The sequence below is a fragment of the Colletes gigas genome, unplaced genomic scaffold (genome assembly GCF_013123115.1).
Source record: "Colletes gigas isolate AHSC1104 unplaced genomic scaffold, ASM1312311v1 Colletes_gigas_Sc00001, whole genome shotgun sequence".
Lineage (NCBI taxonomy): Eukaryota > Metazoa > Arthropoda > Insecta > Hymenoptera > Colletidae > Colletes > Colletes gigas.
Window position 1 is genome coordinate 1047620 of NW_025106630.1, and position 25135 is coordinate 1072754.

Genomic DNA, 25135 nt, shown 5'->3' on the forward strand with positions numbered 1-25135 from the left:
TGCTAAACTTATTTGGGTCACTCAGACCCAATTAACCGATTGTGTAATGTTGTCAATACCCCATTCAGTACTGACGAATCTCTTACGCAATTAATTTTATTACAATATATATACTATATATGTAACAATAATACTGTGCAACAGAGTTATATGTATAGTAGTATTTATTAACAACTATAACGACAAGTAATTTAAAATAAATGTAGAAAATCCAAATTTAACACGAAAGCACAAAGGTAACGAGAGCAAAGTCACAGAAGTTCAAATGTCTCCAGAGAGTTTAACCCTAAACGTACTGGAATGTGATTTGGGTCAATTACCAAGTTTGAGTAACTGAAGGGGCTGTAGGTATATTTGTAGAGTAATTACATTTTATGTGTGATTAAGTTATAAAATACATGACACGATATAGCTATACAAATCTACTTACAGACAGATTCCAGTACGATTAGGGTTAAGATTAGTTATGTATGTGTATGTTCCTGATTTCCCATTTTAACAGAGGACGAGTTGTAGGTAGAACTAAATGAGGAATTGCTGAAAATTCCTTGACCCTTGGAAAACCATCGTGGAATCCTCTCGGTCGTAATCGTTCGAAGTTTGGCGTTCGAATAGGTTCGCGCCAATTGCTATCGAACGACAGAAATAGATTCCAAGTCTTCCGCGTTGCAATTATAATTCGAACTGTTCCCAGTTACGAACGTTCAAACTAAATTAATACGAATGGAGACGTTTTGTAATATCATTAAACTTATGAATCCCCATCGACGCGAAACTAAATAAATTTTCTTCTTCGAAGAACTTACGAATTGTATTTTCAATATTTCATAGTATGGTAGAAGTGTGCAGTCACCTGGGAAGTCGTTTCAATCAATTTGAATAATTGAATACAACAGAAATAAGAAAGCCAGTAAATGTTCATAGCGAGCCGTGGCGCGATGTTTGCCGGAGTTCTCGTGTAACATTACAATCTTTCCTTCTGAAATCTTATAAACCACGAATTCCCAGCGCGGAGATAAAATGTTACCTTAGCCACAGAGTGAACATTAAACTGAATACAACGTAGACGCGACTATAAGACTTTGGTGCGCGCGTAGCACCGGAACGAAATGGAGGCTGTTTCAAAGAAGTATACGCGAACGTATCCATTTCCAGCGCGGAAAGGAGCAGCCAGTCCCATCCACCCCCGACTCTCAACAACGATCGAGTGCCTCGTTTCATCCGAGACGCCGAAAAATGTACAGACGCGTATATAGTGGAAATCAGGAATAACGAACAAGTCTCGCTACGTGGAATCCAGGCGTCTACGTTCCATCCTTCATCTCGCGGCTCCCAAATCGGTAAAAATGTGGCAGATGAATTCTATAATCGGTTCTTTCAATCGTTATTCATATTTTAATCTGAACTCGAATAAAGAAACTTGTGGTTAAATTCATTTAATTTAGTCGCGTTTTATTAGAACAACGAGTTTAAAAGATTTAACGCTTCAATAAAAACAACACAATTTATTGTGTTTTAGTTTTCGTAGTGTTTCAATAAAAACTCAAATTACTCGTTATATTAAATATTTCGAAATATAGGATCATACTATTCATTTTATTTTAAACAAATAAAAATATTATTCTAAATTCAATTTTTTAATTTAATTTCTGAAGAGATAAACTATTTGATTTCAAATATGATTAATATTACAATAATCAAGTTATCCTTTATGCAGAGATAGTCGATAGTTGAACGTTCTGACTATTTGGAAAAATTAAAATGTAAAGCATCGCGCGTAACGATAGGTATCCAATTTTCGGAGTAATATTCTAGATTTTCGGTACCCAGAACATTATCGTTCAGTATCGAATATTACACTGCTGCACTCCTGCCACGATAGCACTTGACACGAATTTTGAAAAATTGTACTGTGCATCTCACTCCCTTTGCACGCCCTACTTTCCTGTAAAAAGCATGCTTCAGCGGGTCGCGCGAATATCAAGGAAGAGTCTTGAAAATCCCATCGATGTGCATTAAAGAACCTTCGAATGAAATTGCCAATTTAATATTCAATTAACCAGATTGATGGATGGCAGGAATCTTCGTTAAATCCCTCTCAAGATGTATAATTGTCGCGAGGACGATTAAGACGACGCCAGCGAAGAATCGTGATTATTGTTTCCATAAAATCGTCGAATTTAAAATATTTATATTCACGTTGAGTTACTCGCGGACCGAGTGTCGGTGAAAAACACCAATTAGCTTTCTCCGCGTTTAGTGCTTGTACATAAATATATGTGCTGCAGTTCGCCAGAGCGCGCGTGCCCTCTTGGCGAGAGTGTCATGTCGTTTAAGCATTTGCACGTTAAGTGGGCTCGTAATGTGTTCAATGACAGACACTTTTCCGGAAGTAGTACTTGAACGACCTTAAAGAGGTGAACCAGTTCAAATAAATATGTCACAAACGTTTTAATAAAAATAGCATTTGTATTCTTGCAAACTATTCCTTTCAGAATAGCGTAGTTTTAGTTCTCGATATCGAGTTTTACAAGCGAGGAAAATTGACGAAATTACTAAATAAAGAATTTACAAAAAAATTTCGTACTGGGATGGGAAGTAATAAAGTTCAGATTCGGATCAAAATGAACATTTTTTAAATTTTTATACGACACAAATTATTGACGAAAAGAAACTTCTTTTGCACCGTGAGCATCACTCACAAGGAACCATCGCGAACGGTCCGGCTTCGATTTTGATGAAACTTTGTACACTTATGAAGCAGCCAAAAATAATCGACACGTATTTTTTTTTAGCTTCGGTAACTCGAGTTTAAGGGGTGAAACCACCCCTTGAAGTTTTGGCTCGAAACGGCTATCACGAAAACGGAAAGACATACAAAAAAATTGTTAATTGGCGAGGTTGATGGTTTCTTATGTACAATAACATGGTGTTAAAAAATTAAAAAAAATACAATTTGTTTATAACAAAAAAAAATTTATTAACTTAATTTTTCATTTTATTGAAATTTTCATAATGACAAAAAATGACGAGCATTTTATTCCAAATCCATTGGTATGCGATTTTTTAAAATTGCCTCCTACAGTTTTGCAGATTTTGATGATTTACATCTTGCGCGCACATCCATTATGGTAGTAGCTGTTCTAACTTTGATTTTAATGAAGCACTGTAGGCTTGCACTACTTCTAGAGGACAAAATCGGGAAAAATACAAGAATACCAATTTGTTGATAGAGGCTTCGTTAAGAAATTATTAACGTTTGAAGTTCCGCCCGTACTGAATTTTTTTCTCCAAAATGCCCAAGATTTCGGGGGAATGTGTAATGACAAAAAATGATTGAAATTGACTCCCGCAATTGAAAATAATTTTTTCAGAATGGTTTGAAATTTTTTAATTTTGTTGAAAAATTCCACACATTCTCGAATTTTTTCGAAAAATTTTTCAACAAAATTAAAAAATTTCAAACCATTCTGAAAAAATTATTTTCAATTGCGGGAGTCAATTTCAATCATTTTTTGTCATTACACATTCCCCCGAAATCTTGGGCATTTTGGAGAAAAAAATTCAGTACGGGCGGAACTTCAAACGTTAATAATTTCTTAACGAAGCCTCTATCAACAAATTGGTATTCTTGTATTTTTCCCGATTTTGTCCTCTAGAAGTAGTGCAAGCCTACAGTGCTTCATTAAAATCAAAGTTAGAACAGCTACTACCATAATGGATGTGCGCGCAAGATGTAAATCATCAAAATCTGCAAAACTGTAGGAGGCAATTTTAAAAAATCGCATACCAATGGATTTGGAATAAAATGCTCGTCATTTTTTGTCATTATGAAAATTTCAATAAAATGAAAAATTAAGTTAATAAATTTTTTTTTGTTATAAACAAATTGTATTTTTTTAAATTTTTTAACACCATGTTATTGTACATAAGAAACCATCAACCTCGCCCATTAACAATTTTTTTGTATGTCTTTCCGTTTTCGAGATAGCCGTTTCGAGCCAAAACTTCAAGGGGTGGTTTCACCCCTTAAACTCGAGTTACCGCAGCTAAAAAAAAATAGGTGTCGATTATTTTTGGCTGCTTTATAAGTGTACAAAGTTTCATCAAAATCGAAGCCGGACCGTTCGCGATGGTTCCTTGTCAGAGGCATTCTTTATAGCTTCTAGCAGTAAATCCAGGAACATTCCGTGCATACCTTGACCTAACGTCAGCTCATCTCAGAAAGCTGACATCTAGATCCACAAGGTTAAAGCACTTTCCTTGTTAGGATTAAGTCCGAGAGGACTACGCGCATCCAGGCATACAAGGTCCAGAAGAGTGTAGTTCAAAAACAAGCTACCATAAGATTGAGAATAAAATGTAAAAACTTTCGGTAGGGTCGACCTAATCTTAAGAGACACAAGTTTTCGATACAAGCTGACGCTCGAGCTGGGTGACCAAAAGTTTTTGACAATAGACCCGGCATAAAGATTAAATTAAGTGACAATAAAAATTTTTTGTACAGGATATTTTCAGGTTGAATGGGTAAACTTGAAAAGAAAAAATTTCTTCTGGAATCATGAATGTGAAAATCTTCACCTTTTGCCAAAATAAATATGTGCACTAGATAAAAATATTCGAATAAAAACTTCGTTACGAAAACTCGCAAAAAACACAATTTTCGTTTCCGCATTTGTCGGAAATGTTATAATTAAGCTGGTCGTCGTAGCGTACGGTTCAACGGGTACAATTTCATTTTTAAAGAGAACTAAAAAATTGTACACGTCGCGCGAAAAAAACGTGTAGATAAACTTTTTATAAACTATAATCGTTGCGGGAAAACAATTTGCATTGAAAGCCGTCGCGGCGTGCGCGAAAATTGCAATACCTAACCAATGGTCGCGTAATGAAATTTCGGTCTCTGTCGAACACAGATCGACGAATAAACAACTGGAAACCGCGAGGATCGTCAAAAAACTATTTCCTTGCCAAAATATCATAAAATCGAAAAACGGCGAGAAACGTCGTTCGATGTTTAATCGAACGTAACACTGCTCCCATCAGATGGAACCCCAAAACAAATCAAGACCTTGCTGTTGCAATAAATCACGCCTCCAAACAAGAATGGAACACATTATGGATCTCACCCAAAAAAACAAAAATCAAAAACAAAAAAAAAAAAAAAAAAAAAAAAAGAGGAAAGACCGAATAATCATGGCAAGGCTACGAACAGTACACTGTAAATTCACACACGAGTACCTAATGAAAAAAGCCGAACCACCAACCTGTAACGTATGCAATACAATCATAACGACCAACTATCTACTACGTGAATACAGAAGATACATCGCCCAAAAACAAAAGTATAAAGTAACATCACTTATAGCCTTGATGTCCCAGAAACATGTAGAAAATATCTTGAAATATCTAAAAGAGATCTACTACAAAATATAACCACACCAAAAGAAAAGAACCCAGCACCAAGTCGAAGGTCGATGCGACGTAAAACATGAATTAAAAAAGAAACATTCGAATGTAAAACGGAACAATTTTTTTTCGCGTGGGCACCGATAAATTTCTATAAACAGCCGCGGAGGCCGTCCTAAATTCGACATCGTTCGAATCCTCCCAGCTTGTTTCACCGAAAAGCCATTGTCCCCGTTTCAATATTTACCCGATAAGAAGCGTCGTTGCGCGCGCGTTGACCTGTATCCTGATCAGAGCCGCCGGTACATGCAAACATAGACAAAGAAATATATCCGTTGACGGCAACAGCTGCGCCATCGAAGAAAGGAAGGATCACAGAGAAGCCTGTGGCAAGAGGGAAAGACGATGAATCCATGTGCCTCTCTTGTTCGGGGTGTCTTCTCGAATACCGTTTCCTCGTCCCTTCAAGTTTCTCTGGCGTCTCCACTCTCCGGGCAAGAAGAGACATTTGGTGCAGACCATTACCCCAGTCCCGGGTGCCATCGACCATCAGCAGCGCGTTAAAGCCACTGCAATTACAAACTCCGACGGTCTCATCCCCTTTACTTCCGCCTCTTCCTTTTCCCTAACCCGTTTCTTCTCTCTCGCGGTACCCTCGTTGTCTCTCGCTCCTACGTGTCGCGTTTCCTTTCGTTCTTTCTCTCTCGCCGAAGCCACTCTCTCTTTCCGTCGTTCCGGTTTTCTCCTTCGGTCTTTCTGACGCCATTCCCATTTACATTCGGCCGGCACTATCGTAAAAGTAACTTCGTAACCGGCACTACCGGCACCCGTACCGGGTATCCCATCCTCTATTTCGGGGAAATTACATGTCGGTTGGCACCGCAAGCCTCGGAAAGATTTCCCTTATCAAGCTACCGAAATCCTGTTTCTTTTTCTCTCTGTCTCCCGTTCCGTCCGTCCGTCCGCTCGACCGTGTCCCTCCCGCCCAACGCAGTTCAAACTAACCCCCATTACCTATCTCCTCCTTGCCTCTGTAAGGGTACAACGGAACCGCGAAACTCCCGAGTTCGTTGGGACGAAATTGTTAATTTTATATACCGCGTCGCTGGCCGCCCACCTGCGCGTAGTTGCTCGCCCCTGGAGTTGCAACGCGATGGCTCTCGTCTCCCAGGAAGGTTTTTGAGCGACGCCGTGTTGATGCTGCGGCTGATGAACCCCCGTTAATTGGCTACGACGCCGCAGGGACCGAAACGCTGACTACCCGAATTGTTACTAATTTGTATTAATTTATAGAGAAACGCGCCGCGTCGCGAAACACGATTATCAAAAAATTAAGCAGCACATTTCTCGACAAGCTCTTCCGAATTAATCGATTACTTTCTCTAATCAGATATTTATATTCACGTTACTTAGTAATACAATCTTTCCCAAAATTATTGACATTTCAAAATAATATCTTCATTTTTTGACACATTTCCCGATGGAATGCATTTCTGTAATTGTAAGCAATAGCATAGACCTGAATCCACTATCAGAGACTATGTCACAGTATAGAAGGTGTTACAAGTCAAACTAAGACTAAAATGTTACATAACTAAAAATCCATAAATGCTTTGTTATGAAGTTATAAGAAAAATATGAACTGTGAAACTCGGTTGAGATTCAGGGCATTAAAATAAAAAAAAAATTGAAAAATCTTTTGCAAGTATTCGATATCGTGAGCTTCTTTGCAATTTAACGAACATAAACTTGAGCAATAGTTCAAAATTTTATAACAACAGAAAGTTATTATTGAAGAAAGAATACTTCAGCACCCAAGATAAATGACAAACTAAACTCTGATAAAGAAATGGTTAAGTTATCCACATAATTCTTCGTAAAAACTATTTTTTCATGCCTCGATTAGCAGTTGCTCTCTTTAAACAAAATTTTAATAAATTTGTTTGTTTAGTAAATAAAAGAACATCACATTTGTCATAACTTCTTAACAAATCCTTTATGAATTTTTTGTTATATAACACTTTAGTCTTATTTTTACTTGTAGAACACACTGCTGAAGTGTGTACAGAAAAATGCGGAACATCTTGTATACAGGGTGTTTGATCACCCATGGGAAAAATTTTAATGGGAGATTCTAGAGGCCAAAATAAGACGAAAATCAAGAATATCAATTTCTTGACTGAGGCTTTGTTAAAAAGTTATTAAAAAATTACATTAAAAAATTTCACATCATTCTGAAAAAAATTTTTTTGGTTGCGAGAGTCAATTACAATCATTTTTTATGAATGCATATACTCTCGAAATCCTACGTACTTTCGAGAAAAGAATTCAGTAATGGCCAAATTTTTCGACGAAATTAAAAAATTTCAAATTGTTCTGAAAAAGTTATTTATAACTGTGGGATTTAATTACAATTTCGTCCTATTTTGGCCTCTAAAATCTCTCATTACAATTTTGCCTAGGGGTGGCCGAACACCCTATATACAGTAGCTAACTGTTAGATTTTTTACTTTTAGCAAAATATGTCTAAAGCAAGAGGGAAGCCCCAAAATCATATTACTGAAATAATCCAATCGTATGTACACAGTATTTACACCACATTTATTCGAAATACGCGCGTTCAAATACCTTTATAGTAATTGTGACAATAATTTCCAATTTCGAATAGGAATTTCCGAAAATTCATTAACGACGTAGACGTATTTTACATCCGTGAAACATGTTCATCCTAGATTGATTTTCGGAGCAAATGTTCGAAAGTCGCTAATCCTTCTTCCGAACATTGGATACATTTCAGAATTCGTGTCAAACATTTTTCGGGGTATCGAGTGGCGAAACAGTTCGAGTAATGGCGAAATTGTCGCATCAAAAATGTCCGTGTATGACCATTCCCAAACGATTGAAGCATCGATCGCGACCGTTGGCTCTAAAGTGCCGCGGATTTCCAGGTCGATTTACAGAGCTCTTAATCGAACGAATGTGTTTGAAGTCAGTGTTTGCGCTCATCATCGAACCGTTTGTTTCAAGCGGACCGATAATCCCGGGGATATATCTTGATTTATTCCACTGTTACGACTTGTGCTTTGTAACGTAACCAAATCCAAGTGTAAGTCAAACACGGAAACTTTCGATAGCGTGTCGAGAATATACACTACAAGGTAGTGTACTGTAAAAGCTAGAGGAAATAAATTACGGTGCAAGCTGAAATTTACGTACACGCGATGACTTTGTTTACACCGTAGTCGATATTGGTACGCAAAATAAAATCGCACCGAGCGATCACTTCGATTAGATTTTGAATTTTAAAAAGATGTGAAGAAGAAACTAATCTCATAAATTTGATTTTTCCAAGTTTACAATTTTTTCGTATCTCGAATTATAACTTCAATTATTTATAAGACTGGCAAATTTAATTAAAATCAATGGGAATCAGAGACTGGAAACTACTCATCTTTTTTGAATCGTAAAAGATCGGATGATATGAAATCTTAAATCGAGCGCAGTCGAAAGTATTGATTACAGAAATCTGAACCGTAAATAATTCAGTTAATTATCTTTCTGTTTACTGTAGCTGTTTTATAAATATCGCGAAAAGGGGGAAATAAAAGTCTTCGGTGAAAGCTGAATTTTCAAATGGACATGGTTCATTGCGCTTGGCACGCTTCCACGAGATAATCGCACTTAATAAGACAGTAATGTGTTTCCCCAGTGAATTAACCCCTGGTATGGAACATCGATATATTTTTTGTTGACGTTCGCTTAAATGAGAGAAATATAAATAAGGCGAAACAAACTAGTAATTAGTGGCGTTGACATGTGAGAGTAAGTGGCGGTAGAACTGTTCTCGAAATAAACACTGATTTTTTAGTGGCAAGAATTTATTTAAGAATTTTGTCACTCGATAAATAGACATAAAAATTTCAATTATAGAATGATATATTCCACAATACATAAATAGAAATTTAACTGTTCTACATTTTGGTTTTATTGATTATCTGTTATTAGAATACAATTTTACCCATTAATAGCACTGGAGTATCGAATATCCCATTAGGAGTTCGCTCTGTTAAAAAAAAAAATACTAATAGGGAGTTTTAAGCTCTTTCTAAAACTCTATCCTCTGCAGGCTGCCACCTCTGATAATCTATTTATAAAACGCAGATAGTATCAGAGTTTCCCCCAAGTCTAAATAAATACTGTTTAATTATAGACAAATACGTCACACTAACACACACTTTTCCAGAGGTATTAATACATATTAGTTCCTCTGACGTTTCAAGTCTGCTATTGACTGGAATTATTTTGTTTATGTTCAAATAAACGGTGCGGATACTATTTGCATTTCATAAACAAGTTATTCGTCAGTTTTTTGGTTTATCTGTATGCTTCGTCAAATCCACGAATTGCAAATATTTAACATAGAATATCCTGTTAGATCGAGCATTCTCTACGAAAATCTCCAAACGAACAAAGGTTAAATAAAGATTAAAACGTCGACTATCAATCGTTCTAACGTTTTGTAAACCTATTCACATGTTCCACGTCGACAGCTCTTTTGAAGCTTTCAGAGTTAGTTGCATTTCAACTTTCAATTTCATCGGTGCATTCTAAATCTAAAACTAATCCCAGTTACTTATATTTCAAACGTCAAACGTATAAACGAACAATTGTATTGAAATTTAAACAACTTCTCACGTGAGCTATGTTGCAGAATTTTCCCGAAATTATTGTAAAACGTATCAAATGTTTTCATTTTTATGGTCAAAACCAGAAAGTTTAAAACCACAGAAGAAAAAGAATGAACTATTTGAAATTGCTGAATTGTAAACTATGTGACTAAATATGAAATATGAAATATGAAATATGAAATGAATATTATCGACATTCAGAAAAACTTAATATGTTACAAATAGATACATCTTCTTTCTTTGATTCTTTATATAAAAACAAATATAAAAGAAAAACATGGTATTAATGAACTATGATATGAGAACAAAGAATGAAAGGTATATAAATACTTGTGCTTGTTCACATGAGGAATGCATTATTACTTTTAATTAAATAATGTAAAGCAGTGAAATATTCTATATTCGGTTCTACATTAATTAATTGTACTTTAATACGTCAGACCCAGAGTTATATAGGAACCTCATAATTTTATGAAACGTAAAATGTAGAGAAATCATGTCCAATGGCTAGCAGTATTAAAATGTAGTTTTATTCAGAATATTACTCATACATCGTTACTCGATGCAAGTTTATGTAACGTTTTTAGTATTGAAATTTAGTTTTTAGTAAGTGAAGTATACTTATATAATTTCAAATGCTTAAAAATTAAATATATTGTCTTCAAACTAACAACATACATATTCAAACATTAATACTAGACACATCACACAGGTATTTCAGAGTAAAGAAATTTTGACACGAGAATCTTAGAGTTCAAACAACAAAATATCCTGAGACATGATAAAATTCGTAACGCAATATTTAGCTATACCTAACATCCAGTTTACATAGCTCCTACTACGGAGCGGAGCATCGATATTAGCGAACCCTTTCGTTGGGAAATGATCGAAAAGTTTCGAAGCAATCAGTCATCGAGCAGAGCCGTCGTTTAACCAAGTTTGGAGCTTTCCTTTAATCAACGCTTTATTTATAGTTTACGCGTGATTGACTAGCGCGGTGCTCGTTTAAGTTACGAGTCCTCGTCGGATATCTGCCGAAGTCAGCTATGAAACAGTTCGCTAACGAAGCCCCCAGAAGCAAGAAAATTTATCCTATAAGTCCGACGGCTCAAGTATTTAACCACGAGCGACGCTAACTTCGTCGGCGATCGTTTGTCGTAATCGAATAGAAATATCGAGAGCACCGAAGCTGATCCAAGATCAAGTTCGATCGTCCGGCAAGTCCGGCAAGTTGCGCAGTAATTCTCAGTAGATTAGAGACGCGGAGAAACTAATTTATGGGGGTCGAAATTCTGCTTGCTTGGCGTGCTGAATATACATATATATATATACATATATGATATATATGGACGTAGATGTGCACCTATATAATACGTATGTACGAAATGTACATATAAACATGGACGTAGATGTGCACCTATATAATACGTATGTACGAAATGTACATATAAACATGCACACGTTTACATAGCCCGTCGCAAAACTAGCAGAACTTCTTAAGAATAGAAAAAACTATTAGTGCTAAATGCTAAATATATTTTTTTCTTCGCTGTAACGAGTATTATAAAATGTGTAAGTTTTAAGAATTTTAAGTTCTTGTAATCGTTGTGTCATTGTCGTTATCTAATGTTCAGAAATTTCAGAGCAAATTGTAGAAGAAAAGGGAAGAAGAATTCTTTTTGCGTAATAGTCAAAACCAGAACATTTCGAATCATCACATATATTAGAACTCAATTACAACTGGTGGATAATTTAATTAAAACTGAACTAGAACTCGTAGACAACTCAATCTGAACTCGGCTGAAACTCGTAGAGAATGCCGTTACAAGTGAACTGGAACATGCATAGAACTCAATAGAAGTTAAAGAGTACAGAACTGGGTAAAAAATTATATATATATAATTTTAAATTATATTGTTTATCTTTTCGAGCAGGAGCAGTAGACGCGGAACATTAAATTATATTTAATATTTCGGAACCCAGTGAAATTAGAAATATGAGATGCGTCGGACATGGTGGAACTAATTGTCAGTAAACTTCCTCGTCCCATTCTAAGTACTCTATTCAATCATTCTATTCTAAGCAGGATTATGCCAGCGCAGTCTAAGACAAAGACGTCTTAAGCGTACAGATCAGGCTCAAGTAGCTCGAGTTTTCCTTACGTAAACGGAATACAATTTCCATTAAATACACCTACTTATTCAAAGTCGGGTTAAGTACTCCACACGCGTTTCGATGAAACTTTCGTTTCAATTAAAAATAAGAAGTCAAACAAAATATATAAAGAAGCACTTATTAATTTTAACACTAAACGTACCGACACTTTGTACACACCCATTCCTACAGTGGCCAGCCAAATGATCAGTCTTTTACTCTTATATGAGGCAACGTACTTTTAACTTTTGCATTATATGTATACATAGAAAGTTGTGTTTTGAAGTTTATTCGTAACATATATTTCTCCTTTATGCCGCTTTCTTACCTTAACTTCATACAGAAAATTCAGAAACTATATCAAAATTTTTTAATTTTCATCGGATAGAAGATAAAACGCCCTTAAACGAATTTTGTTCCAAATCGATACCGCAGTTAATTCCAGAGAAAACAATTATTTACGAAAAAATACTGGTATAGTAATTACGCAAACATTCTGTATAAATATTTAAATTCATTTTCAATTAACCAAACAATTTATGATCCAGTTTTATCGCACACCAGTCGTACGATCAATAGGAATTACTGAAACTTCATTGGGTATATAGTGTCAAAGTAAATGTGAAAATGAACATAGAAGATAGCAAAAATTATAGTAAGTGATATAATCATTAGGTAGATGATGTAATGCCCTTTAAAACGAGCGTTCGAACAAGTCGATAGCTTTATTAGTTCCAGCGATATGAAGACTTTAGTTACAAGTCGATGCGGTGGCTAGTTTCGGAGATATAAGGGTTCGAACGTTTGTTTACGTTTCATTGAGATCAATGAACTCGCGCGCGCGACAATAGTAAACAGTGCGTAGTAAATTCTTGGAAATAATACGACTTCTTGGTCTCTTCTGGTGTCTTGACTTACGCGCGAGAGAGAGGCCCGACGTGACGCGTCAGACGGAGACAGAGATAGTCAAATTAAGAAAAATACCTTTATACATAAATTACGATATCTCGAAAACGGAAAGCCGGATCGTCAAAAATCAAAAACCATTTTAAAGGGGAAGGTTTACCGCTTTCAACGATGGTTCATTATGCAGAAAACAGTAGTAGTTTCGGAATTGCACGCGTCTAAAACTTTAGTATTTTTAATACGCCTTAATAGGCTATTGCTCGCGAAATCCATTTTAAAAGGGAGGCTTTGCCGCTTCCAACAGTGCCTCAATTATGAAGAAAGCACTAGTAGTTTTGGAATTGTACATGTGTAGTTTATCTATTTTTAGTACGTATTGTTAGACTGTTCTAAGACGGATAGAAAGATAATGGAATTTTAAAAATTACACTGGTCGTGGTAGGCAAGGCAGACTACATATTTTTCTTAGAAAACAAACAATACGAATAGAAGTGAACATTGAACAATTTATTGTACGTATACTATAAGAAAAGTCGTGAAGTTACACGGAACTAAAATAACATTGTATGTTAGAAATTCTAAACGAAATTTTAAAAACAGTCACTTGACCGGTCGTGGTAGGTTTAGTGTTAAAAATGCCTTCCACTGAACTAACCACAATTAATGATCATGAAAACATTAAAATAAAAACGTGATAATACAGGAGAATATTATATCGTTTGCTTAACGTGCTACGGACAGGTTTATATAAAACAATCGTATTAAATGGAACGCCTTAACAAGATAGAAAGCGTGCGTGCCGAGAAAGTAGCTAACCTCTCGCCTTATTTCGTGAGAACTGCACCTCAACTCCTTTGTAATCCCAGCACGCGAATCGAATTTAAGAAAGCCAATGGCGTAAAGTTCGCGAAGCCGCCAGTAAAGTTTCGGTTGGATTAGCGATACACTACGTGATCATTGCTTGAACAAATCGTTGGAAAAGTATTATCATACCGTTTCGTAGTTACTTTAACATGCAAAATAACTGACGTCAGCAATTTGACCCTACGTTGTAGCAACGGTCAAGGTGAAAAGCTTCGGAAGCTGAATCCACGAACTCCGATTCGCAAAGAGCAACATCTAACGTTCGAAGAGGTAGAACTCGATATTTAACCCTTTGCGGTCGTATTAAGTTTATACTTGTGAAATATCTGTGTGCACTGTTGAACTCTGTGTATTTCTGAAGTTTGTCCACTTAGTATAATACAAGAAATCAGTATGGTTCTTTGCTGTGGTGGCTGAGAGCAAATATACGCGATTTCGCCTTCGGTTCGGTAATTCGTTTCCATCCGAAAGAACAGAAAAGCAGCGATCATTTCGCCCGTTATCTGCGTTGCCCGCATGCGACTCGGCGATCTCGTAAGAAGAATATACCTGTAAGTGAGAATAGGGGCATCGGGGAAGAACTAGTCGTTCCGTTTCCCAGGAGGGGGGAGGGAGCGGATTTCGCGAGGGCCGGTCGATGGTTTCCCTCGCACCTCAGAAATCCTTCGCGCGAGTCGAGTTTAAGAAGGCTGAGGAGAGAGTCAGCCAGTCAGTCAAGCATGCAGTCAGTCAGCCAGTCGTCAACGGCAGTAGTTCGTGAAATCGCAGGATACTGGCTCCAACGCGTTACTACGCCGTCTGAGGACGCAAGCGCACTTGCGTACCTTATCGAGTTCGAGAGCAAAAGCGACGGCGTTAGTGGTGGAAGGGTGGGGTACTACTATAGACCATGCATAGGAATGGTGGGGAGGGAACGAGGAAAAGAGAGGAGGATACGGTCGCAGGGTGGAGGGTTGTACGCGTCGGCGGCTACGGGGGTTGATAAGAGACAGAGAGAGAACTAGAAGAGCAGAGGAGAGGAGCGGTGGATGGTGGACGAGGAGGAGGGAGGCGGGTGCAGCTACGAGTCGGGCGCCGCAGTGTTTGTCAGTCCTTCGTATGGACATCACGTCTAACGCGGCTGATAGTCTTAACCGCGCGCACTGGCATTCGTGTATACGCGTAAGTTTTGGCGGCATACATCATACCTGGTCCAGGACGTGCCGCGACGTCAAGTATTCACCGTCGATGAGCCACCGGACGTGCTTAGGCTCGGCTACGATGCAGACGTCTCGGCCTGCCCTCGTCTCCGCGAGTAATTCGTGGATTATTCAGCGGTCAGAGATGTGAAAACACCGTGTTGGAAGCGATGTGGCTTCCGTTGATACTGCTCGCCTTGATGGCGAGCGGTTCCGCGTGTCCAGATTTATGCGAGTGCCATCAGAGTGCCGTCGAAAGAGACTCACCGGCTGTTGTGCGCGTCAAGTGCCGCGGCCGCGTACCGGAATTGTCAGAATTGTCGTTTAAAACGAAAAGCCTGTCGCTGAATGGGGTCGAGGAGTACGATGTAATCGGTTTCTTCGACGAACTGGAGGTGTCATGTTCGAACGATTTCGATGTGATCGGTACGTTGAACGAGCTCGACGCGAACGATACGGTCCACGAGTCGGAGAACAATTCGACGAATCTCCCTTACCTCGACGAATTGTCCGTGACGAATTGTTCGTTGGTGTTTTTTAACGTATCGTGGTACGGTTTCGAGCGCGTGAGAACACTGAACCTGTCATGCAACAATCTGGCGCAGTTGGACGGCCTGCTGGTTGGCCGTACGACGAATATGACCGAGCTGACGCGCTTCGACTTGTCCGACAACTCGCTGACGGACGTGGGTGCCGGAGCTTTTAGGACGCTTGCGAAATTGGTGAGGTTGAGTTTGCGTAGAAACGCGATATCCGGCGTGCATCCGGATGCCTTTCGGGGATTGGATCGTTTGGAATTTCTCGATCTGTCCGATAACAGGCTGGCGAAATTGCCGGACAACGCGTTGACGCCACTCTATTCGTTGCAAAAGTTGGACCTGAGCGGAAATCAGCTGCAAGTTTTGGGCGCCAGGTGGTTCGAGAATCTCAACCGATTGCGGGAACTCGATGTTTCGAGGAACGGTTTGGCGCGGGCGGCATCGGGAACTTTGCAACCGCTTCCGGGATTGTCGGTGCTAAAACTGTCCGAGAACCCTCTCGAAGAAAGAGACGTCTCGCTGCTGTTGGGCACCGGTAGACGTTTGGAAACTGTGGACGCGTCTCGCACGGGTTTGGCGAGAGTGCCAGCTGCGCTTACAAGATCCGTGAGAGCGCTCAGACTGGCCGGGAATAAGTTAACCACCATTCGCGGCGGAGATCTAGACAGCTATCCTCTGTTGCGGATATTGGACATCTCGGACAATCGACTGGTAGACATCGAAGACGATGCTCTCGGACGTCTGGAAGTTCTTGAGCAATTAGACATTTCCGGGAACGTCCTCGTCAAGGTACCCGGTAGCCTTCCTAGCAGCCTGACGAACTTAAAACTCCAACGAAACGCGATAACGTCTCTGAAGATAAATGATCTTCAAGGGCTGTTCAATCTGAAATCTCTAACGCTGAACGACAACGACATAAACGAGATCGAAGTAGGAGCGCTCGGTCAATTACCGGTGCTCGAAGAACTCGATCTGTCCGATAATCCTATTAAAACGTTACCGGCTAATACACTAAGTGGACCAAGTAATCTCGCCAAGCTTCGTATGTCGGGATTAACTTCGCTGGAACGGAAGCAAGAGGAACAAAGTGACATGGCGTTTCCAGTACCGACTCCCGAAAGGCTCGTGTACCTCGACATATCGAAGAGCCCGATCCTGGCCAGGCAGCTTTTGGCGGACGACGCCGCGCTATCAGCTTGCAAAAGTTTGATCGAGTTGAATATCTCCGAGACGAACATCACCAAGCTCAGATTCGATCTGCCTTACATGCTCCCGCAGCTGCGTGTCATGGATCTCAGCAGAAACAACTGGAACTGCACGGAGGATCTTTATTGGCTCGGCGAGTGGCTGCTGCAACACGAACAACTAAACAAAGGTATCCAAGCGGGTCAATGCGCTGGCCCGCAGGAATGGACAGGCTCGTTTCTCTACGAACTGCCATCGCCGCCGAGCCCTCTTCCCACGATCGTGCCAACCACAGAAACTACCGTTTCCGTTACGTCGTCGATCCCACCAACGACGAGACTCGTGTCTCGTTTGAACGAACCAAATCTGTCTTCCAACGTTACCGATACCAACGCATCCGACGACCAAAGAGATATTAAAACGAAAACAGCATCGACGTTGCCGGTCCCCAGCAACGTGACGCGTTTCTACGAGGCGCCTACGTCGTTCAGGAACGTCACCTCGAGACAGAAGGGACGCGGTTTCGACAAGAAAACGACGAAAGTCGATCAGACCGCGGAGCCTAAAAACTTAATTACCGGGCCGTCGTATCGTAAAACGAGCGAAGGGAAATCGTCAATTATAGAGGCGGAGGGTGATTCGAATTCACGAACTTTTGACAACCGTGTGGACGGGAAAAGTGAGAAGAGCAGAAGACTGAACGAACTTGCTTCGTTGATGCTGTCGAAACTCGCGTTGCAGAAGGAGGAGAGGGAGAAAAAGACGGTCGAGAAATACTCGAAGAGACTGAATAATCTGACTAAAGAAAACTTGGTACTAAGGAATACCCTTGATCGGAACACGATGGAAGAGGAATCGAACGGTTCGGCGACTAATTCCGACGCGAGGACCTCGGAGGCTTTGTCCGCCGGCGCTCACCCCGGAATGTTGGTGTTGGCTGGCGCTGTTCTAGGCGCGGCGGCCGCCCTGACCGTAGTTTTGTCCCGACGAGCCACGCTGCGACGGAGGGACAGGTATCATCGTCACGAGAACATCGAAGTTCACACGCTCACCCCGACCGCTGAACTTTGGTGACCAGAGTCGGAATACGCCAGACTGTTCGAGAGAGACAGGCGACTAGACGCGGAGGATCGCGAGAAACGCGTCCAAACGTCATCGATATTATCCAAACGACTGTGGAGGACTCGACTGCTGGACACCTTCAGAAAGACACCAAAGTAGCCCTGTGTTATTCGTAATAACAGACGGACCGAAGATTCGGAAATACAAAGCTTGATAGTCGAAGAAGCGACTTACGCAACAAATCGTTCGGCAATAACATAGTACAAACTCGACTCGAGTGAACAGCGAGGAACAATGAGAAGTTGCGATGTACACTGCTCGAACAGATTATCTTACTTTTCCGCGAGAAACCCGAAGTAGTTTCCGGTACGACCATCAGACTCAGCTTTGTCCGTCGGGAAATACCGAGCACACGAGAAAGTTCAGCGAAGGAAGCTGTTCGGAGAAACCCCACGGAGTCCGCAGAACATCCCTTGATGCGAATCTTGGCCGAACGATGAACTTGTCGGAGTCGAAGTTTGGTTACGTTAACAAGGGGGAGGGGGAAGAAGAAAAAACATAATACTGAATCTGATCGAGGAACCGAAACGAACGATATTTATTTAAAAGTACTCGAAACGGGGGAGGACGAGCAATCCGAGTTCGTCGGGTCTTCCGTGGACATCTTTCCGGCGTGGAGGACGAAGAAGGAAAAGACAGACTGCAAAGGTGGCAATAATTAAGAAGCAGTTGCTCCCGGCTCGACCTCGGGAGATCAAAACGTTAAATAGCACATAGTGACAATAATAATTGTAACGTGTCGCGTTTCCGCGTTGGACTTTTCGTCGCACGTTCGGGACGCTTCCGTGACTGGGTGGGAAGTGCAGGTGCGACGAAAAATGCGGCGAGAAAGGGCGTTCAGGAAAGGAAGGTTCGATAAGGGAAGACGGGGGAGGAAAGAAATCGGAGAGACGGTGGGAACGTGCTGGCGTGAAATTCGCGGTGGCGAATTGTACGTTTGAATGACAGTGCGAGACGGGAAACGAGAGCGATTGCTGGCCGAACTTTTATCGAACGTTGTGAGATCGAGCGAGAGAAGAAAGCGTGAGTGTACGAAAGAGTAAGTGAATGGAGGGTGTGAGAAAGCATACGAGGAACGAGCAATGTGAGCGTGAGAGAAAGAGCGAATGAGAGAGGATGAGAGAGAAATAGAGAGAGAGAGTGAGAGAGAGAGGGTGAGTACGAGAGAAATGATCGCGAGGTGGAAACCGCTCTCAACGGCGGCAAAACCGAGTGTACAGAAACATAGCTTCCGAACTTAATTCTAGCGACTTGGCGAGTTGCTAAGATTCCTCGATAAAAAAAAAAGAGAAAACGAACAAAAAAGGGGGGAAACGGAGGATAAGAGCGGGAGAGAAAAGATAAGAAATAACGAAGAGGCTAGACATTATCTTTCTTAAAATAACCAGTGTCAAAGTACCGCTATGATAATAAACCGTCGTACAAAGATGCAATATTCTGGATTCTTTCTTTTGATCGCCCTCCATTGTTCTATCATCCCACTTTGTCAAGTATCCGGGCGTTAAATTATAGATAAGCCTTCGTGAGAAGCCCACGATCGTACCCGTTTTGAAATAAATAAAAATTAGTAGGACTTAGAGAATCGATCGTGACTTAGATTTATCATTTTGCAATCATAGAAAAGCCATATTATCATCGCTTTGAAGGAAAATAATTTTCTCCGAAGAACAGTTGCATGGATTTCTGCGCCAGATATATAGTAAAGGTAAGTAAATCATATAATATTTCTTTAGCGAATTACTTCAGTTTTTATGTATTATTTCTCGAGTAAATATTTTGTTTGTCAGAAATTTCACTCCAATGCCTGACATGTTGAAAAATTTCATTCTTCATTTTATGGTTCGTTGTTAATATTTATTAATTTCCAATTGATTTCTTACAGGAGACTGGCTGCATGTTTCGTTGTTACATCATTTAATTGTTACTGTTACACTGCTGCTACTAAAATTTTAGATACGTTTATCGCGATAATGAAATAATCGGGTCTCGGTGCCACGATCGCATCAATTGCAAATTGCAAAGCAAATTTCCGAAGGCAAACAATTTTTCTGGCTGTCAATGCGTTAGTAAATATAGGCGCGAAATAAGATGACGAGGGAGGAAGAGAAATCAGAGCTGTCAGAAAAAAAGACCGACAGCTGTCTGGAAAGCTTGAACCTTTCGAGATAAGACGATGTCTGCTTCGATTCGAGATACAACGATTTCACGCCTTCAGTCAATTATTGAACAAACAGATTTCCCCACATCCGCTGAGCACATTCGACGCTGTCTTATTTTTTCTGGCGTGCGCTCCGGATAGAAATTGGAATTCGAGATTTAAAATATTCTGAAATATGATTGAAATATGGCTGAGGGAAAACCGAAATATTTTGTACACGTTTTACAGACTACTACATTTATCGTTTATTTTCGTGCAAAATTTGAAACGTCATATTTCAAATTACTCATAAATCATTAACAAAAGTACATATTAATAATAGATAATTTAACATTGCCATGGTAAAAATCTAATAAACACAATTTATTGACTACAGCGTATATCATACAGAACTGCAATTAATATATAATTGATTTCCTGGACATAATTTGACCATTAACATTGATTCATTACTTTTATTCGAACGAAAATTCATCTCCTATAATGGAAATTTCCTAAACGGAAATGTATCGCGACATAATTCACGTAAGAATTATTTATGGCATAGAAACATTCGCGTGACAGTAAATTTCTTGTTCATTATCAGATAACAAACTAATGTTGCTGAAATATGTAATTTAAACTTGGTCGTACAAATACTCGTTATAAATACATTAAAGATTGTTATCGTCAAAGAATTCACAAAGAATTACTCAAATATTAATTAAGAGCAATGCAAATTAACAGTTCTCCATAATATCTTATGTTTGTTGGATTATTTACACAGTAAACTTTATTTTTTAGTTTTCCCAAGTTACTGCAGAGATCCATTTCATAAATTACATTATCACTGACCTAATTATATTCGGCGCAACGATACCATGGCATGATAATTCAATTTACAAATTTTATTTCGACCATCGTATTATAGCAATTTTCACTTATCGAATTATTAAACCATCGTGAATTCGCTCTATATCCAAAGAGAATTTCATTCATTAACTTAGATAAATGGCGCGTAAAAATAATAGGAAACGAATAAGTATCGGATTGAAAATAATGCTATTGAAACAGTTAATTCGTAGTATTGTTTCATTTTCTATTAATCAACGTTTTAAACATACTTTATAAAAGTGATGGAAGAACAGATTAGAATTTTCTGCGAATGAATAAATTTAAATATTAAATTCAATTTCTCGAATTTCCTCGTGTCAAGACCGAATAAGTCTAATTCCCTCACAACGGGATTTTAATGTATTTTGATTGTTTTTTTTTCAGCGTTTCGCATATTGAAAAGTGTCTCTGTGTTCATTTGAAATAGTTTCCATATTTTCAGGGAAAAATTCAAACGTGAGTGTAAAAAACGTATTTCTAAAGACATCTAAGTGAATAACATTTTTCCTTTTTGTTGCTCTAAGAACTTTCGACACACGTTTAAATACGTTTTCAATTTCTTTCGTATTCTTTCAACCCCACTTAGCTGTAATTCGGTGTTGTTAAAAACCATCGTCGTGTACGGTCTAGGGAAGACGACTCCCAAGGGAAAGCACGTTTTAAATACTCGAATCCATCCCCTCTCTATTCATTACCCTCATAACATTTTTTTATTATCCCCGGCCTTACATAAAGCAGAAATAAAAAGATTTTCCGCCTGTCAACTAAAACTGAATTTACGACGTTCTCGTTACCGGTGATATTCTCTGTCTTCGGAGGCCATAGTTTTACCCGGCAGTGGCTGTTTGTCGCTCGACTATCCCACTCGCATAAAAACGAACAAAACTTTGCTCAGTCTGAACTCCAGTTAGAATACCTACGACTCCTAAGGCCGGCACAAATGTTCCAAGAGTAAGCGGAATACCGAATTTTTTTTTAAACAAAGTTTTCATACTCACGTACGTTTCGTTCTCGTTTACCGCGTGGGCGGGTGAAACTGAAAAGCATTTGTTTCCATTATGCGGCGAAGTTGCCTTGAAAGTAATTTTTTATGAATCGATGAATAGCTCCACTGGTCGAGTGCAGATGTTGAAATTATAATTCGATGGAATTAGACGCGGTAACTGTTGGGATTTATATGAAACCGTCATTGAAACTTTATTACACAGAAGTGGTGAGAACATTATTTAAAATACAATAAATGAAACTAAGATGACATAAATATTTCAACATTTATTTTTGGCAGATTTAAAAACACGTTTTCGTAAAATCTATCGACTGAGACTTTTTACAAAGTATTTAATAACTGAACCATTTTAATTCAGTAACAAAACACTAGTAAAAAATCCTCGCCTCGCTGGTAGTTCGTAACATTTGAACGAAGGAATGATTCGACCCCATCTTTTCGTTCGGGATCGCGCGTCGTTTATTTGGAACAGTTCTCTGTAAAAACGAATTGTAGCAATAGAACGACGGAATACGTGGAAGAACGCTAGACACTTTCAATTCGCCGTCCCGACATTCCTCCGCTGGCTTTGGGTCCATAAATTTCGATTTGCAAGAAATTACAAGAGGGGGAAACACGGGCAAAGCGAGACGAAGGAAAAGTTTAATTTTCCTTGTCTTAATCTCAGTAATTTCATCCCGGTGGCCTCAGAGATGTTCCGGTCTCCGCAACGCAATGTTAATCGGGTTATTCACGGCTCCACCTACAAAAGCGATAAGCAGAAAACATGCTTACCTCCCCTTCCTGAAGAATCAGATAACGTCACAAGCGAATATTAAAGGTCGGCGGAAGGATGAGAGTGAAGGGTGGGCCCATGGCTGGAGTTATAAAATCACGAGACTTTGAAGCAACGTAAATATTACTACATGAATAATTCGCGGCGAGCGTTTCCTGGTCTCGTAGCCCGCGGCTGAATTTCCTGGAACATGGTAACGAGACCGCAACGGGGAAAAACGATATTTAGGAGGGCCGGAAAAGCGGGCGGCACAGAACACAGCGATCCCGGGGTGAAAGGGAGAACGACGAGCGAGAAACGGTTCCTTAAGCCCTTGTTTAAATTTCCTATGGAATAATCCTTCGCTGGAGTGCAACTAGGAAATTTAATCACCGTATAGCAGCTCTCGGTTCACCCCGGGCTACGGAACTAGCAAATTCAGTAACATCTTGCAGAAGTTCGTTATCCCTACCCCGTGGGTCGCGTTCGTCTCGGGTTTACCCAGATGTCGGGTGCTATTTTGTAATATTGACTTCGTCGATGAAAAACAGAAACCGGTTTTGAATTTGTACGCATCCTCCTCCGCTTTGCAACTGCTCTTTTCGCGTTTCAATATTGAGACAGCGGATTGGATTCAGTTGTCGCCAAGATTTCCGATACGCCTCGTTAAAGGTAGCCAACTTTCGCAATCTTCAAAAACAGCCCTTCAGATTTTATATATTACAACTACGTCGAGCACGATCTTCTTTAAATATCTGTATCTAGGTATTAAACCCTTGACGCACCATTTAATTACCAGTAATTTTTCGAACGTACACTATTTAATTTTGTTTAAATTTGTTCAAGGAATGGCCACGGAAAAGACTAGATTCGTTTTACGAATATAATATTACGTGAGTCTCGTAACATGACGATTTCAAGTAACTCATAACAATTGTTTGTTGTATAAAAAAGTGTTTCAGATAAAAGTTGCATATGGCCATGAAAAAGGAGAGATTCGTTTGACGAATATAATATTACGTGAGTCTCGTAACATGACGATTTCAAGTAACTCATAATTTTTTTCATTATTTGTGGTACAAAAAAGTGTTACAGATAAAAATTGCATGGTTTTTAGAGGTACATACAGGGTGTTCGGCCACCTCTAGCAAAAATTTTAATGAGCGATAGTAGAGGCCAAAATAAGACGAAAATCAAGAATACCAATTTGTTGATGGAAGCTTCGTTAAAAAGTTATTAACGTTTAAAGTGCCGCCCTTACTGAATTTTTTTCTCGAAAATGCGCAAGATTTCGGGGGTATGTCTATTCACCAAAAATGACTGTAATTGAACCCTACAACCGAAAATAATTTTTCCACGACGATTTCCAAATTTTTTTTCGCCGAAAAATTTCAGCACCTACTCGATTTTTTTTCTCGAAAGTAGATAGGATTTCGGAGGTATGTGTACTCACCAAAAATGATTGTAGTTGACCCCCGCAACCGAAAATAATTTTTCCAGAACGATTTGAAATTTTTGAATTTAATTGTTAATAACTTTTTAACGAAGCTTCCATCAACAAATTAGTATTCTTGATTTTCGTCTTATTTTGGCCTCTACTATCGCTCATTAAAATTTTTGCTAGAGGTGGCCGAACACCCTGTATAGTACTGCAATCGGTTTTACGTTATTTTGCTTTTTTATCAAGATATGAAGGACATTTAGTTTCTTAAATGGAATGGTTAATAGGTTTTCCCAAATTTAGATAAAACATAAAATTCTACATAAAAAAGTATTATATCAAATACAGTCTAAAAAAAATAGTTACTGAAATACTAGCAACAGTAAATTATCTTGTATTAGAAAGTTTCACGTTAATCAACGTGACTATTAACGCTACGTAGTAAAACAAATTTGTTTATAAGTGTCGATCATATTGGTAAACACAGTTCTTGTTATCTAACAAGCTAGGTATCATCAATCAATTAGAAATAGGCTTAATAAATGTATAGTCGTACATGAGAAAAGTTTTACTTTTGCGATGTTTTCAATAATAACGAGAAACAGGATAAGATAATCGTTTATAACGCATGCGATGAAAATGTATCTCTAGTATCTCAGTAATTATTTATTTTAGATCCTATTTGGTATAATACCTTTTTATGTAGAATTTAATACTTTACCTAAATGTGAAAAAAAATATTAACCATTCTATTTAAAAAACTGAAAGTTACCTTCATATCTTGATAAAAAAATAAAATAACATAAAAACCATACAACTTTTACTTGAAACATTTTTTTGTACAACAATAGTTTACGA

The 25135-nt window shown here is 38.9% G+C and overlaps 2 protein-coding genes across 2 annotated transcripts in view; one reads left to right on the forward strand and one right to left on the reverse strand.

The window, feature by feature from the left end:
* The window catches only part of LOC122396127 (protein timeless homolog), a gene marked incomplete at its 3' end in the record, with an annotated part of 235812 nt that overhangs the window by 160767 nt on the left and 49910 nt on the right, over positions 1–25135 (reverse strand). The gene's annotated exons all lie outside the window — the stretch shown is intronic.
* Positions 15199–19397, forward strand: LOC122405285 (insulin-like growth factor-binding protein complex acid labile subunit). Its single transcript, XM_043409917.1, has one exon. It carries the CDS (start codon positions 15370–15372, stop codon positions 17995–17997), a length of 2628 nt encoding a protein of 875 aa, XP_043265852.1. The 5' UTR covers positions 15199–15369; the 3' UTR covers positions 17998–19397.

What these genes read in the sequence shown, in the direction of transcription:
- LOC122405285 (XM_043409917.1), top strand. Translation starts at nt 15,370, where the DNA reads ATGTGGCTTCCGTTGATACTGCTCGCCTTGATGGCGAGCGGTTCCGCG.